The 14,205-nt window shown below is 38.7% G+C and overlaps 1 protein-coding gene across 2 annotated transcripts in view; it reads left to right on the top strand.

The window, feature by feature from the left end:
• Positions 1-8,019, top strand: part of tent2 (terminal nucleotidyltransferase 2) — a 97,468-nt gene extending 89,449 nt beyond the window's left edge. The window contains exons 15-16 of one of the 2 annotated variants that reach the window (XR_009645967.1): positions 5,955-6,356; positions 7,551-8,019. Coding sequence is in view for 1 of the 2 variants with exons in the window: in XM_060843516.1 (XP_060699499.1) it covers positions 5,955-6,035 (81 nt within the window). In the remaining variant the exon portion in view is untranslated. Of the gene's footprint in view, positions 1-5,954; positions 7,414-7,550 lie in introns of those variants that run through there. The other variant, XM_060843516.1, reaches the window with a different exon arrangement.
• Positions 8,020-14,205: the final 6,186 nt, after the last annotated feature.

Below are 14,205 nucleotides of genomic sequence, written 5' to 3'. Positions count from 1 at the left end.
CCATTGTCGATTGTCAGAAAAGCCCTGTGGTTCACTAATGTCCTTTGGGGAAAGAAATCTGCCATTCCTACCTGGTCTGGCTTATGTATGACTCCAGATCCACAGCAATGTTGTTGACATTGTTGACATAAATAATGATGATGCCCTCATTCAGAGGTGAATTTAAACGAAGTTACAGATTGGAACATGAATATTGGAAATACGTAGAAGGATGGAAACTATGAACAGGTTGAGGGATAGTTCTGTTAATTAATTATCGTATTACCACGATGGAAAGGAATCGCTTAAGTTTGGGAAAACAAGGTGTAAGGAACGGTCTGGGTAGAGATGAGAAATGATAAATCTAAGAAATTACTTGAGAATGCTGTACAAGCGATCTAACAGTAATCTAGTAGTTTGGGAATATTAAGGAAGAAGTAATAGTAGCTTGTTAGAAAGGTGCAGTATTAAGTATGAGGGATTTTAATCTGCATATAGGCTGGAAAAATCGAGCATCAGTATGTTGGTGAGGGTTCATAAAATATTTTCAGAATAGTTTCTAGGAACCGTGCATTTTGAAACCAACCAAAGGGCAGGTTATACTAGACCTGGTTTTGTACCATAAGATAGATTTAATTAATTACCTCATTATGATGGCACCCCACCTAGCAAACATATAATTTAAAAATTATGTTAAGTCTCAAGAACAGAAGAGTGTATCCAATACTAGAATGTTAAAGTTAAATAAGGACAATTCCGGTCATGAAAACGGAGTTAGCTAAAGTGAACTGGCAAATTGGGTGAATAGAGATATGATGGCATTTATGGCTTTGTATCAGAATGCATGGAATTTGATGCATTCACTAAGAAAGACAAAGAGGACCCAACACCTGTGATTAACTTTAAACCAAACTAAAGACTGTATCAAATCTAAAGAAAAAATATATAACTAAGCACAGATAAGTAGCAGATGAGAAGGCTAAACAGAACTAAAGAGCAAAAATTGACAACAATTTTAATAAGGAAGGAAAATTAAAGTAAGTTAAAGTAAAATCGAGCGAGAAACAGAAACACAGTAAAAGCTTATATAAATATTGTAAAAATGAAATTTAAAAAGTCAGTGATGGTCCTTCAGAAAGTGAATCTAGGAAATAATTGAGCAGGTGAACTGATTTGCTATTTTGCATCCATCTTTGCTAAGGCAATGCAAGTAACATTCTAGAAATGGATATAAATCAGAAAATGGAAGGGAGAGAGCTACTGAAAAATATAATAAACAGGAAAGTAGTATTGAGTGAATTGTTGGAGTTGTGATCTGACCAGTGCCCAGATCCTGATGGACTTTAACCACTTCTTTTTGAAGATAGGAGGATTGTGAGGTACTTAATAGTTTGCTTTAATTTTCCAATATTTCTGAGACTCCGGGAAGATCCTATTCAATTGAAAAATAGTGAGTGAAACTCCTTTATTTAAAATCGAAGGGAGTCAGAAAGCAGGAAACTATTGATAGATGTTATACTAACTGGTCATCAGATAAAGTTTAGAAGCTATTATTAAAGATTTAGAAAAAAATCCAAGTAATTAGGCAGAATTAACATGGTTTTGTGAAAGGGAAATAGTGTTTACCTATTTATTGAACTTCTTTGAGAAAATAATGCACGGTTAATGTAGTGTACGTATTTCCTGAAGATATTTAATAAAGTACTACATTGAAGGTTATTATGGAAAATGCAATCTCCAGGTGTCAAGAGCAATATACCGATGTAGATAGAAGATTGGCTAGCTAACAGAATGCAGTAGGTATTATTGGGTCATTTCTGGTTGGAAAGAATGTAGGAAGTTTTGCCACAGTGCTGGGCCCTCCCCTTGTTCCAATTTACGTAGGTGACTTGGGTGAGGGGATCAAAAGTATGGTTGCTAAATTTGCTATTGAGACACATAGAAGTAGAAAAGTAAGTTGCAAAGAGAAAATAGAGGTTACAAAAGATAGTTTGTGTGAGTGGACAAAAATCTAGCAAATCATATAATGTGAGAAAATATGAAATTGTCCATTTTGGCAGGAAGATTATTTTAAAAAGCATATTATCTAAATGGTAAGAAATCTGGATGTCCTATACATAATCCCAAGTATGCTGGTGCTGCAAGTAAGAACATTAACAAACTGTTATTGTCAGTGCATAGGAATTGAATGCAAAAGTAGGGACGTTATACTTCAGTTATGCAGGACATTGAGATGACATCTGGAGTACTGCACACAGTAATAGTCTCTTTATTTAAGGAAGGATATAAATGTGTTGAATGCAATCCAGAGATGGTATACTCAACTGATATTTGGAATAGATGTGGATTGTCTTATGAGGAAAAGTTGGACAAACTATGCTTGCTTCCATTAGAATTTAGAAGTACAGCCTTTGGATATTACTGGATATAGACATATTTTGTCAAATGAATAAAGCAAAATGCTGCACATTCTGGAAATCTGAAACAAGCAAGGGGAATGCTAGAAAAACTCTGGCAGTGCCAATGGAGAGAAATTAACTTAATTTTTCGAGTCTAGTATGACTTCACATTCTGAAGAAGTCATACCAAACTTTAAAATGTTAAATTCCATTTCTCTTCACAGTTGCTGACAGACCTGTTGAGTTGCTCCATATTTTGTCAAAGGTTTTTGCCTTGCATTCATTAGGACAATTCACAAGAAATACTGAAGTAAAAGAAAACAGCATTTATCCTATATGAAGGGAGAGTGTTAATTGGTTGATAAATAGATTCTGAATGACAGAGGCATAGCTTTCTTTGCTTTTATTCCCTCAGAAATCCCAAATAGTTTGCTGATGAACTTTAAAGAAGGAAATCTGCTGTCCCTAGTTCCGCTGGCCTACATGTGACTACAGATCCACAGCAATGTTGTTGTTATCAAATGCCCTGTGAAATAGCCCTAGCAGAGCAGTCAGAGATGGACTTGCCAGTGATGCACACATCTCATCAATGAATACAAAAAGACCTCTGCACCCCACTCCTCCCTAGGTACTATTATGATCTACCCCAAGTGGGTGGCTTTGTACGCAAGTCATTAAATGTGGTAGGACAGGTAGAGAGCAGTTAGTAAAGCACACATTTTTCTAGATTTTGTTAATAGGAACATAAGGGTATCAATTTAAAGAAATTATGCTGAACTTGTATAAGGCCTAGTTAGATCTCAGTTGGAGTCTTATGCACAATTCTGGATGTCACACCAAAGTAGTTTGGCAGGGCATTGTGTTCACATGAATGATTTCGGGGATGCAAAAGCTATTTTATGAAGATAGATTGGAGAAGTTGTGACTGTATTCCATGAAGAGATGTCCAAAATGAAAGTTGAAAGTTTTCAAAATCATCAGGAGTCTGGACTACAGCTGGTGGAAAAACTTCCCACTCATAAAAAAGGATTGATAAAGAGAAGGTACAGGTTTAAAGTAAACAAACACAGAATGCTGGAGAAACTCAACAGGTCTGGCAGCATCTGTGGACAAAGTTTGTGAGAAGATTTGTAGCTCGGGTGCTCGTTGTTGTGGTTCTGTTCGCCGAGCTGGGAATTTTTGTTGCAAACGTTTCGTCCCCTTTCTAGGTGACATCTTCAGTGCTTGAGAGCCTCCTGTGAAGCGCTTCTGTGCTGATTCCTCTGGCATTTATACTGGTTTGAATCTGCCGCTTCCGGTTGTCAGTTGCTGTCCGCTGCAGTGGCCAGTCTTGTGGGTTGTTGACTGGTGGTCTGTATCTGACACATTGTGGAAGGATTGGATTCTTTCGGCATTCATGCAGGAATCGGAGTTGTTCATATGTGGCGCTTGGGCGGTTAGCACAGGAGTCAGAAACAGAATCCTACTGGACCTGAAACGTTATCTCTGTTTCTCCATTTTATGTATTTGTTTCAGATTTCCACATCCACAGTCTTTTGCTTTTATTATAGATTTAAAGTAATTTAAAGTAGCGGCAAGGTGGCACAGTGGTTAGCACTGCTGCCTCACAGCACCAGAGACCTGGGTTCAATTCCCGACTCAGGCGACTGACTGTGTGGAGTTTGCACGTTCTCCTCGTGTCTGCGTGGGTTTCCTCCGGGTGCTCCGGTTTCCTCCCACAGTCCAAAGATGTGCGGGCCAGGTGAATTGGCCATGCTAAATTGCCCATAGTGTTAGGTAAGGGGTAAATGTAGGGGTATGGGTGGGTTGCGCTTCGGCGGGTCAGTGTGGACTTGTTGGGCCGAAGGGCCTGTTTCCACACTGTAAGTCTAATCTAAAGTAATTTACAAAAGAAGCAAGTAAATTTGAGAAAAAACATTTTCCAGCCATGAATAGTTTGAGTCTAGCTGCACTGCTTAGAAGTGTGGTGGAGATGGGTTCAGTTGTGGCATTCAAAGGTTAACAAATGATTATTGAATAGAAACATTGCAGGATAATTGCATGAAATCTTCATGGTTATTCAGTCATTGCAGACACATTGGGTCATATGATTGCCTCCTGCACCATAATGAATCTTCTTTAATCCAATTTAATTCTGACAGGGTTATTTTCAGATTGCCACTTAACTAGTATGTGGGATAGTTCTCCTAACTCTGGCACTCATCCCCTGATATGAGGGAGACTTTTCAGTATGAATAGTTTTGTATGCTCACTTGATATATCCTGATATGATGTTTACTGGCGTTATGACACAACGGTGAACCCTTCTGTTATTTAAACCGAACACACAGAAAAGCACGCCTTTTCTCATATGTTAAAATATGAGTGAAAGAGAACTACCAAATGCCACTATTTAAAGAAAATAATATCAATTTATTTTTTCTTACTTTAGCTAAATTTTTATTTTATCTAAAAGTGAGCATTGAACAATTATTCACAACTCTAAGCCCCCCTTTCTCTTAACTGTTTATTACCTGCCACCAACTCTCTAACAATATGCTATTCCAGTAAGACACTTATTAAAATTACACCAACTTAATTTCAAAGCCACACAGCCGCTGTCGTCTTTGGTATTGTTCTTCTTCTGGCTGAAGATCACCCTGGGTTGTCATCTTTCTTTTTACTGCGAGTATGCTTCATATGAAAAAGTACCTTTTAAAAGCATGTTTCCCAATTTCTTGGGTCTCTCGATGACTGACTGTTGCGCTCTCTCCAATTTTCAAAATATCCGCATTTTTATCTCCCCAACATGAGATCATTTCATTGGTTTGATGTTGGCAAAGCAATAAATTCAAACTTGATTGGGTTTCAGGATCCTGAGGCATAATTTAAACTGGTTAAATTCAAATTATTGTCAAAGCAGCAACCAAAACTCAGGTATCTATTTCACAGCCAAATGTTATAAATTTTCAATTTTTCAGTACACTTTGAGACTGCCATCTAGTCACATACATAGTCTCTCTCTTCATGTTACAGTACAAACAACTTCAACTTCATAACACTAGGTCGGTCTGGCTTTCATTATTTTCCTTTTTAAATGTAACTGAATGGCTTACCTAGTAGGGCAGTCAAGAGTTTGCCCTATTTTTATGGTCTGCTATCAAAATTAGGCCAGAACAAATATCCCTATAAAAGCAGTGGTGAATCGGTTAAGTAGACTTTTATACTAGTCCAGTGATTCATCTTATGTTTACCAACATAATACATGTTGTCTCGGTACATTTTGTTTAGTATCAAATTTCTGTTTAATAATTTCTCATTAATCATGTGTTTTGAGTTGTGTCCATTTCCTTGTACCAAAATTAAAATTGAGTTTTTATGACATTTTTGTGACTTTCACAGTTACTTTTTGTGGTGCTAGAATTCTAGATTTCAATTTCACAGCGTGCTGCAGTGGAATATGAGTGTTCAACATCTGTAACCATGATCATTACATTGCTTTACCCAGGTTGTACAGATGCATAGTTGTGTTTTTAATGGTTGCATTAGAATGTTTACAAGATGCATTAATTGAATTATAATTTTATTTTTCTTTAGTCATGGCACAAACTTAAAGATAAGAGGGACTTGTTCAACATTCTACCAGCAGCAGCTACAACAGAGTGTGGGGGAAGATGACGGATTGGTAATATGTGGAGCTGTTGTCCTGAAGAAAAGTGGAAACTCTATTACAAGCAAATACCACTTCCATCACTGGGAGGATATTGTCTGGCATTGATTTCATTTAAAAACTTATCTGATTTATAAAGGTTTTTTGTCTTTTATGTGACAATAAGAACTACGGATTTTCTTTTGTCTTTTTCATTTCCTGCATTTGTCGCAACAAGCTGACAATGAAGCCTACATAATAAGAACACTGAAGAATAAAAGCCTAGAATTAAGGACAGATGATTATTAAAACAAAGTCTTCCTTTGAAAGATCCTTCTGAATCCTCAAAGGTAAAAGTTTACTTAAGTGATTTTAATGGATTTGCTGCAAAGTTTGGTCTGTGCAATTTGTTGAGGGATCAGAAAGTGGGAAGGATATAAGAAATATTGAATAGCAAAACATTTAACAAATGTACCATCTGAATTGCACTATTTTGAATGGTAGCAGGGTTATCATTTGCAGTGTTATAGCTGTAATAAACTTTCAATTTCAAGTTGAAAGAGTCCTGCTGCAATCTAAAAATAATTGCTGCCTGTTTTTGCATATTAAGAAATCATATTTATTCATTCCCCACCCCATTATTGTGACTCAATATAACATATGCTGAGCAAATATGTTCTCACATTTCATTTCTGTTTCCGGGACATCAAAATAAACCTTAATTCAAGTATAATGCCATCTAAGTCATCCTTTATTTACTTAAAGAAAAGTAACAAGAAAATACATCTTACAGGATGCTGAGCAAAATGTTGGTGAAAAATGAGGTTTTCATTTTCAGTTTATTTATTAAACCATTCTAGAGGCCAATTTCTAAAAGTGCTGTCTTTTTAAGTAATTGTTCCTTTTATGTTTATTGTTCTCTAAGTTTATTGTATATAAAATACGGAAATCAGTTTTTTGCAATGTTCTATATCTCATCTTTCTTTTGAAATTCCCTTTTGTATTTTGTACGTTGTCTAAAATTAAATAAAGTTCGCATATGGAAAATAAAACTATTGAATCGAGCATTTGCAATGAAAAATTGTTCTACTGCCATGTACCTGTTGAGTCAACTTCCAAGTTGCTGCAAGTTTTATTGATTTCAAAAACTACAAACTAGCAACTGTAATTGGAAGCTGATGTTGATATTTTTAAACTTGGTGCTTGCATGCAGTTTAACACAATGTCATGCAATAAATTGCATTATAGAGTAAAATCAATAAGCAGTTTAGGCTTCCAAAAAGTAATTTGCATTACTAGCGATCTTCATGCAGTCACAAACTAAATTTATTTTGCTGCAGAGTAGATTCAAATCAATGTGAAAGTAGTTTACCAGGTAACAGTTACATTAGTCAGCTTTGTGCCTTTTACATAGTTAAAATTGGATTCTTAGCTGCTTTCTAAATGGGGTTATGGTTTTATACTATTTCAGGATCATGTTACCATTTCAGATTTCTATTCTTTAAAAAAAAATTTATGATTAAATTATTTTTTATTTTTTACAGAAGAATGCAAGTAAACAGAGATCGAATCATCCGTATAATTGATTCAACCCAGGACTGTTATATTAAATTACAAGGTTACAATTATCTTTACATGCTTGTGCTCTGACTGCATGAAAGTTAGCACCAAAGAATGGCTAATGAAGGCCAGACAACAAATAAGTTGTTGAGGAAATCCTTTTTAATTGAAGATACTAGGAGTATGTAAAGATAATTAATTTTTTAAAATTCTTCAGTGAGCCACTGAATTTCATTGAAGTAGTATAGTTAATTGTTGGTTTTAAATATAGTAATCTCATATTATTGACTTAATTATTTTTAAACTAACATTGAGAATATGTAACATGTGAAATCCTATCTTCATGAATGTACTTATCTTTGTCTATTTAAAAAAAAATACCATATGGTTAGCAAAGCACATCTTTGCACATTATTTGGTCTCTTTGTATGAAAGTTATTCAACAGTGAGAAATTAGTAGGTTTTTGCAGCCGTCATTCCTTATTAACTTGTCTGGACCAAATGATTTCCATAAAATGGCATGAATCATAATGTAAATAAATAAATATTTGTTACACTGTCCCACTGTTTTTAATTGCAGGTTTTACTTTGCTTATCTTTTCTAGAGGGAATGTAATAATTGTGGTTCTACCCTAGCAGCTTTTATTACACAGAAGGCAAACACCACTTTGTATTGGTCAGCACATACTTCCTTTGAATCAAAAGTTGACTGAGAGTGATTTTTATATTACAAGCTGGGTCAGCAGCAAACCTTTTGACTGTTGGTATGTATACTGGAAAGAAAATGCCTTACCCCATAACCTCCCACTTTGTCAGTAGCCATACAATTACAGCTTGGCTTCTCAACAATTAATTTAGCATGAATAAATGTCATCCAAATTGAATCCAAAAAATTAGTGCAGTAATTGGATGCATTTCTCATTTTTAGTTTGAAATCCTCAATGATTTTCAATAGTATAGATATTCTAAATTTCATCAAAGCACAAGTTGTGGGGTGGTAGGTATGGGACAGATATTAGGGGTAGATTCTTTACTCGCGAGTCGCGAATTCATGGAATGCCCTGCCAGTAGCAGTGGTAGACTCTCCCTCTTTATGGGCATTTAAACGGGCATTGGATAGGAATATGGAGGATAGTGGGCTAGTGTAGGTTAGGTGGGCTTGGATCGGCGCAACATCGAGGGCCAAAGGGCCTGTACTGCACAGTATTTTTCTGTTCTATTTTTTTTCTATGTTTATTTTGTTTGATAGAATATGAGCATCAGAGACAAGACCATTTGATACTCATCTCACCTGTCCTTGAAGGTGATGGTGAGTTGTTTTTTTGAGCCACTGAATTTCTGCTGTATGTACACCTACATACCTATACAGAAGTGAGTTTCAAGATCTTGATCCAGCAGCATGAAGGATTAAAGATATAGTGCATGTAGGTAGTAGTTTTCCCATTGCGTCTCGTGTCCTCGATTTGAAAGTTTGTTGAAGGAATCTTGCAAGCTGCTGTCTTGCTAATGGTGAGAATGAATTTTCAGGTTGGTGGATAGGCTGCTGCTCGAGTGGGCTGCTTTATCCTGGGTGGTGGTTAACTTCTTCTGTTATTGGAGTTGAACATCAAAGCAAATGGAGCATATTCCATTTCAAGACTTGTAGATGGTTATCGGAGTGAGGTTAGTATCTTACCAGAGAATTCCCAACCTTTGACCTGCTTGAAGGTACGTTATTTGTATGGCTGTTCCAGTTAAGTTTCTAATCAATGATAGCCCCCTGATGGTAGCGGTTTCACTGACAATGCTGTAATTGAATGTCAAGTGACTGGAGGCCTGTGACCAGGGTGTGCTGCAAGGATCAGTGCTGGGTCCACTGTTCATCATTTATATAAATGATTTGAATGAGAATATGAGGCATGCTTAGTAAGTTAGTGGACACCAAAATTAGTGATATAGTGGACAGTGAAGAAGGTTCAAGGTTTGCATAAGAAGGTTATCTAAGAATACAATGGGACCATGATCAACTGGACCAGTGGGCTGAGGAATGGCAGATAGAGTTTAATGTAGGTATATGCGAAGTGTTGCATTTTGGTAAGACAAACAAGAGCAGCACTTGTGTTGTCAAACAGCCGAGACCGAGGGGCGCATAGTTCCTTGAAACTGGTGTCACAGGTAGACAGAATGGTGAGAAGGCATTTGGCACACTTGCCTTCATCGGTCAGAGCATTGAGTGTCGCAGTTGTGAAGTCATGTTATAGCTGTTCAAAACATTGGTAAGGCCACATTTGGAGTACTGCCCTTTATGAACCTGGCACAAGTCTGACCCACAACAGTAGGATTAGCTCTTAACGGCCCTATAAAATTAACTAGGAGAAAGTGAGGACTGCAGATGCTGGAGATCAGAGCTGAAAAATGTGTTGCTGGAAAAGCGCAGCAGGTCAGGCAGCATCCAAGGAGCAGGAGAATTGACGTTTCGGGCAGAAACCCTTTTTCAGGAAGGATTCCTGAAGAAGGGCTTATTCCCAAAACGTCGATTCTCCTTCTCCTTGGATGCTGCCTGACCTGCTGCACTTTTCCAGCAACACATTTTTCGGCCCTATAAAATTAACTTGGTAAGCCATTCAGTTGAACTCAAGATGGCTGCCCACTGCAGAAGGAACTGGAATTCATGAAACAGCACTCACAAAAAGAAGATTTTTTTTTTAAAATTCAAAGTTAAATGCAATAACAACTTTATTTTTGATTTTACCTTATCTCGAATAAGTTTCTATCGTAAGTTTATATTTATTCCAAGGATAAGAGTTTTCAGAGTAAAGGGATACCAAACAGGTGGAGCATGCAACCTGCATTCAGTGTGAAGTCATGTGACTCAGACAAACCTATATGCAGGAAATGTCACTGGCTCCACAAGTTTGAGCTCGTGAGTTTCAGAACTTGAGCAGTGACTGGAGTCACTGCTGTTAATTGTGGCTCCAAGATGTTTAAGTAGGACAGGAGATTAGGAAAAGGTGGAGGAGTGACTGTTAATTAATAGTATTAGCACAACAGAATGGGATATCCGAAGTTCAGGAAACGCAGTTTGGGTAGAGATAAAAGACGATTAAACAAAAAAGTCACTTATGGGAATGGTGCAAAGACCCCCTAACAATAATGATGTGGTAGAATAGAGTTTAAAGATAGAAATAATGAGTTTATAAAAAAAAATTACAATGATAAATATGAGGATTTTAGTCTACGTATACATTGGAAAAATCAGATGAGCAAAGGTAGATGAGTCATAGAATGCTTTCAGGATAGTTGTTTAGAGTTGCACATTCAGGAGCAGACAGTAGACTTTACTATCCCTGGTATTGTGCAATGAGATAAGATTAATTAATTAATTCAGTGAAAATGCATTTAGCTGGCAGTGATTATTGCGTTTACATTTTTAATTCGGTTTGAAGGGGTGAAGAGTCTGTCCATGGTTTGTATTTTATCCTTAAAAGAAGGCAATTATGAGGGCTTAAAAGCAGAGCTAGCTAAAGTGAATTGGTAAAGTATGGAAATGCCTGATGGAGATGCAGTAAGTAGATATTTCAGAATATACACTAGAGCTGTATTTCTAACAAAACAAAATGATTCCAAGGATCCACCCTCCATGTTTAACTAAGAAATTTAAAGGTAGTAGCAAACTTGGAGAAAGCATATAGATGTTTAAAGTCGTGTGCAAATCAGAAGATTGGAAAGAATATAAAAATAGCAAAGAATGTCTAAAAGATTAATAACTCAAAGATTAGAGTGTGAAAGAAAGTGAGTTAAAGCACTGAGTTTCTCTAGATATCTAAAAAAGAGAAGAGGGTTAACAAAGTGAGCACTGGTCTTACAGAAAGTGACTTCCTGGATAATGCAAATGAAAAGTAAGGACATAACAGATTTAACAGGCATTTTGCATTAGCTTTCACTATACTAGATATGAATAATATCACAAGAAAAAAAACTAAATCAGCAAGTGGAAAGGAGGAAGGAGCTGAAGAAAATTATAATCACCAGGGAAGTGGGACAAACATGCGATGATGGCACAGATCTGCACATCACGATCATAAATAGAACAGCGTGCATAGCGTTAGAACGCACTGCACCCTCTAGAAGAACACCACCAGACTGTGTTCCACATGAAAACATGGACATGTATGTGTGAAGAAGACCTTACCTAATTTAAATATGATGAGGTACTGGGGTGAACACAGTTTAGAAATCATATAACACCGGGTTATAGTCCCAACAGATTTATTTGGAAGCACTAGCTTTCGGAGCACTGCTCCTTCATCAGGTAGCTTGTGGGGCAGAATCATAAGACAGAATTTATAGCGCAAGATTATAGTGTCACGCAACTGATATGATATATTGAACAAATGTAGATTGCTGTTAAGTCTTTCATCTTTTAGAGTGGTTGCAACTTTTGAGATAACTTAAGATTTTATTTAAAAAGTAACATCTCACCTTTAGTACATTATCTAAGTTATGAGGTTAGACAGGCAGATGTGAGGACTGCAGATACTGGAAACCAGAGTTTAGATTAGAGTGGTGCTGGAAAAGCGCAGCAGGTCAGGCAGCATCCGAGGAACAGGAAAATTGACATTTCGGGCGAAAGGAATGGAGGGAGCCTCCAGGGTGGAGAGAGGTTGGGGGGAGTGGGGGTGCTGAGGAGAAGGTAGAAAAAAGTACAATAGGTGAATGAGGGTGGGGATGAAGGTGATAGCTTAGAGAGGAGGGTGGAGAGGATAGGTGGGAGGGGAGATTGGCAGGTAGGACAGGTCATGAGGACAGTGCTGAGCTGGAAGATTGGAACTGGGTGGGGGAAGGGGAAATGAGGAAACTGTTGAAGTCCACATTGATGCCCTGGAGTTAAAGTGTTCTGAGGTGGAGGATGAGGCGTTCTTCCTTCAGGCATCAGGTGGTGAGGCAGCAGTGGTGGAGTAGACCCAGGACCTGTATGTCCTTGGCAGAATGGGAGGGGAAGTTGAAATGTTGGGCCACGGGGCAGTGAGGTTGATTAGTGCGGGTGGCCCAGAGATGTTCCCTAAAGCGCTCTGCGAGGAGGCGTCCAGTCTGCTCAATGTAGAAGAGACCACATCGGGAGTAACGGACATTGATGGATGTGCAGGTAAAACTTTGGATGTGGAAGGCTCTTTTGGGGCCTTGGATGGAGGTGAGGGAGGAGGTGTGGGCACAGGTTTTGCAATTCCTGCAGTGGCAGGGGAGAGTGCCACGATGCAAGGGTGAGTTTTGTGGGGGAGGGGGGGCGTGGACCTGACCAGATAGTCACGGAGGGAATGGTTTTTCTGGAAAGTGGAATAGGGTGGGGAGGGAAATATATCCCTGGTGGTGGGGTCCGTTTGGAGGTGGTGGAAATGTCGGCGGATGATGCGGTTTATGCGAAGGTTGGTAAGGTGGCAAGTGAGGACCAGGGAGGTTCTGTCCTTGTTACGATTGGAGAGGTGGGGTTTAAGGGCGGAGGTGTGGGATGTGGATGAGATGCTTTGGAGGGCATCTTCAACCATGTGGGAAAAGAAATTGCAGTCTCCTTAAAAAAGGAGGCCATCTAGTGTGTACTGTGGTGGAACTGGTCCCAGAGGAATTGGGAATACGGGATGGCATTTTTGCAGGAGGTAGGGTGGGAAGAGGTGTGTAATCCAGGTAGCTGTGGGAGTCACTGGGTTTGTAAAAAATGCCAGTGTCAAATCAGTCGTCATTAATGGAGATGGAGAGGTCCTGGAAGGGGAGGGAGGTGTCAGAGATGGTCCAAGTGAATTTAAGGTCAGGGTGGAATGTGTTGGTGAAGCTGATGAACTGCTCAATCTCCTCTTGAGAGTACAAGGTGACGCCGATGCAGTCATCAATGTAGCAGAGGAACAGGTGGGGAGTGGTGCCGGTGTAACTATGGAAGATGGACTGTTCTACGTAGCCGACAAAGGGACAGGCATAGCTGGGACCCATACAGATGCCCATGGCTACCCCTTTGGTACGAGGTTAGAGTCTGTATTCCAATCTTCAGTCAGACTGATTCTATTTTCAAGTAGGAATTTATAAAATATCACATGGATTGACTGCCTGCCGATTTGTGTGTGTTTTGAACAAAAGAGAATGTATCTGCAAATGCAAATGCAAATTCACCCTATAGATTTGTGTCTTGTGCATGCATGTGAGGGGGAAAGACAGAGTATAAGCCTGAGACTGGGTGTGTATGAGTAAGGGTATGTAAGAGTATATAGTGTAGTGGGGTCACCTGTAGTGTGACATGAACCACAGGTCCCAGTTGAGGCCATCCTCAGGGGTATCGAACTTGGCTATTAGTCTCCGCTCGGCCATGTTGCTTTGTTGCATATCCCAAAGTCCACTTTGGAGGACAGTCACCCAAAGATCTGTGGCTAATGTCCCTGAGTACTGAAGTGTTCCCCGATGGGAGGGAACATCCCTGTCAGGCGATTGTACCACGCTGTGCATTAATCCATTATCATAGCTTCTGCTTGGGCTCGCCAATGTACCATGTCTCTGTACTTCCTTGCTTGCAACGTTGGCCAAGTCACCTGAGTATCTGCCACCTACATGGCGGATGGTATTCCCACGTGTCTGAGCTGAGATGTCACTTATTTTTATAACACCTTGTTATCTTGGAAA

Source organism: Hemiscyllium ocellatum, chromosome 2 (genome assembly GCF_020745735.1).
Source record: "Hemiscyllium ocellatum isolate sHemOce1 chromosome 2, sHemOce1.pat.X.cur, whole genome shotgun sequence".
In the NCBI taxonomy this organism is placed as follows: Eukaryota; Metazoa; Chordata; class Chondrichthyes; order Orectolobiformes; family Hemiscylliidae; genus Hemiscyllium; species Hemiscyllium ocellatum.
The sequence above is the reverse complement of the archived record's forward strand: the minus strand, read 5'-3'. Positions and strand labels throughout refer to the sequence as shown.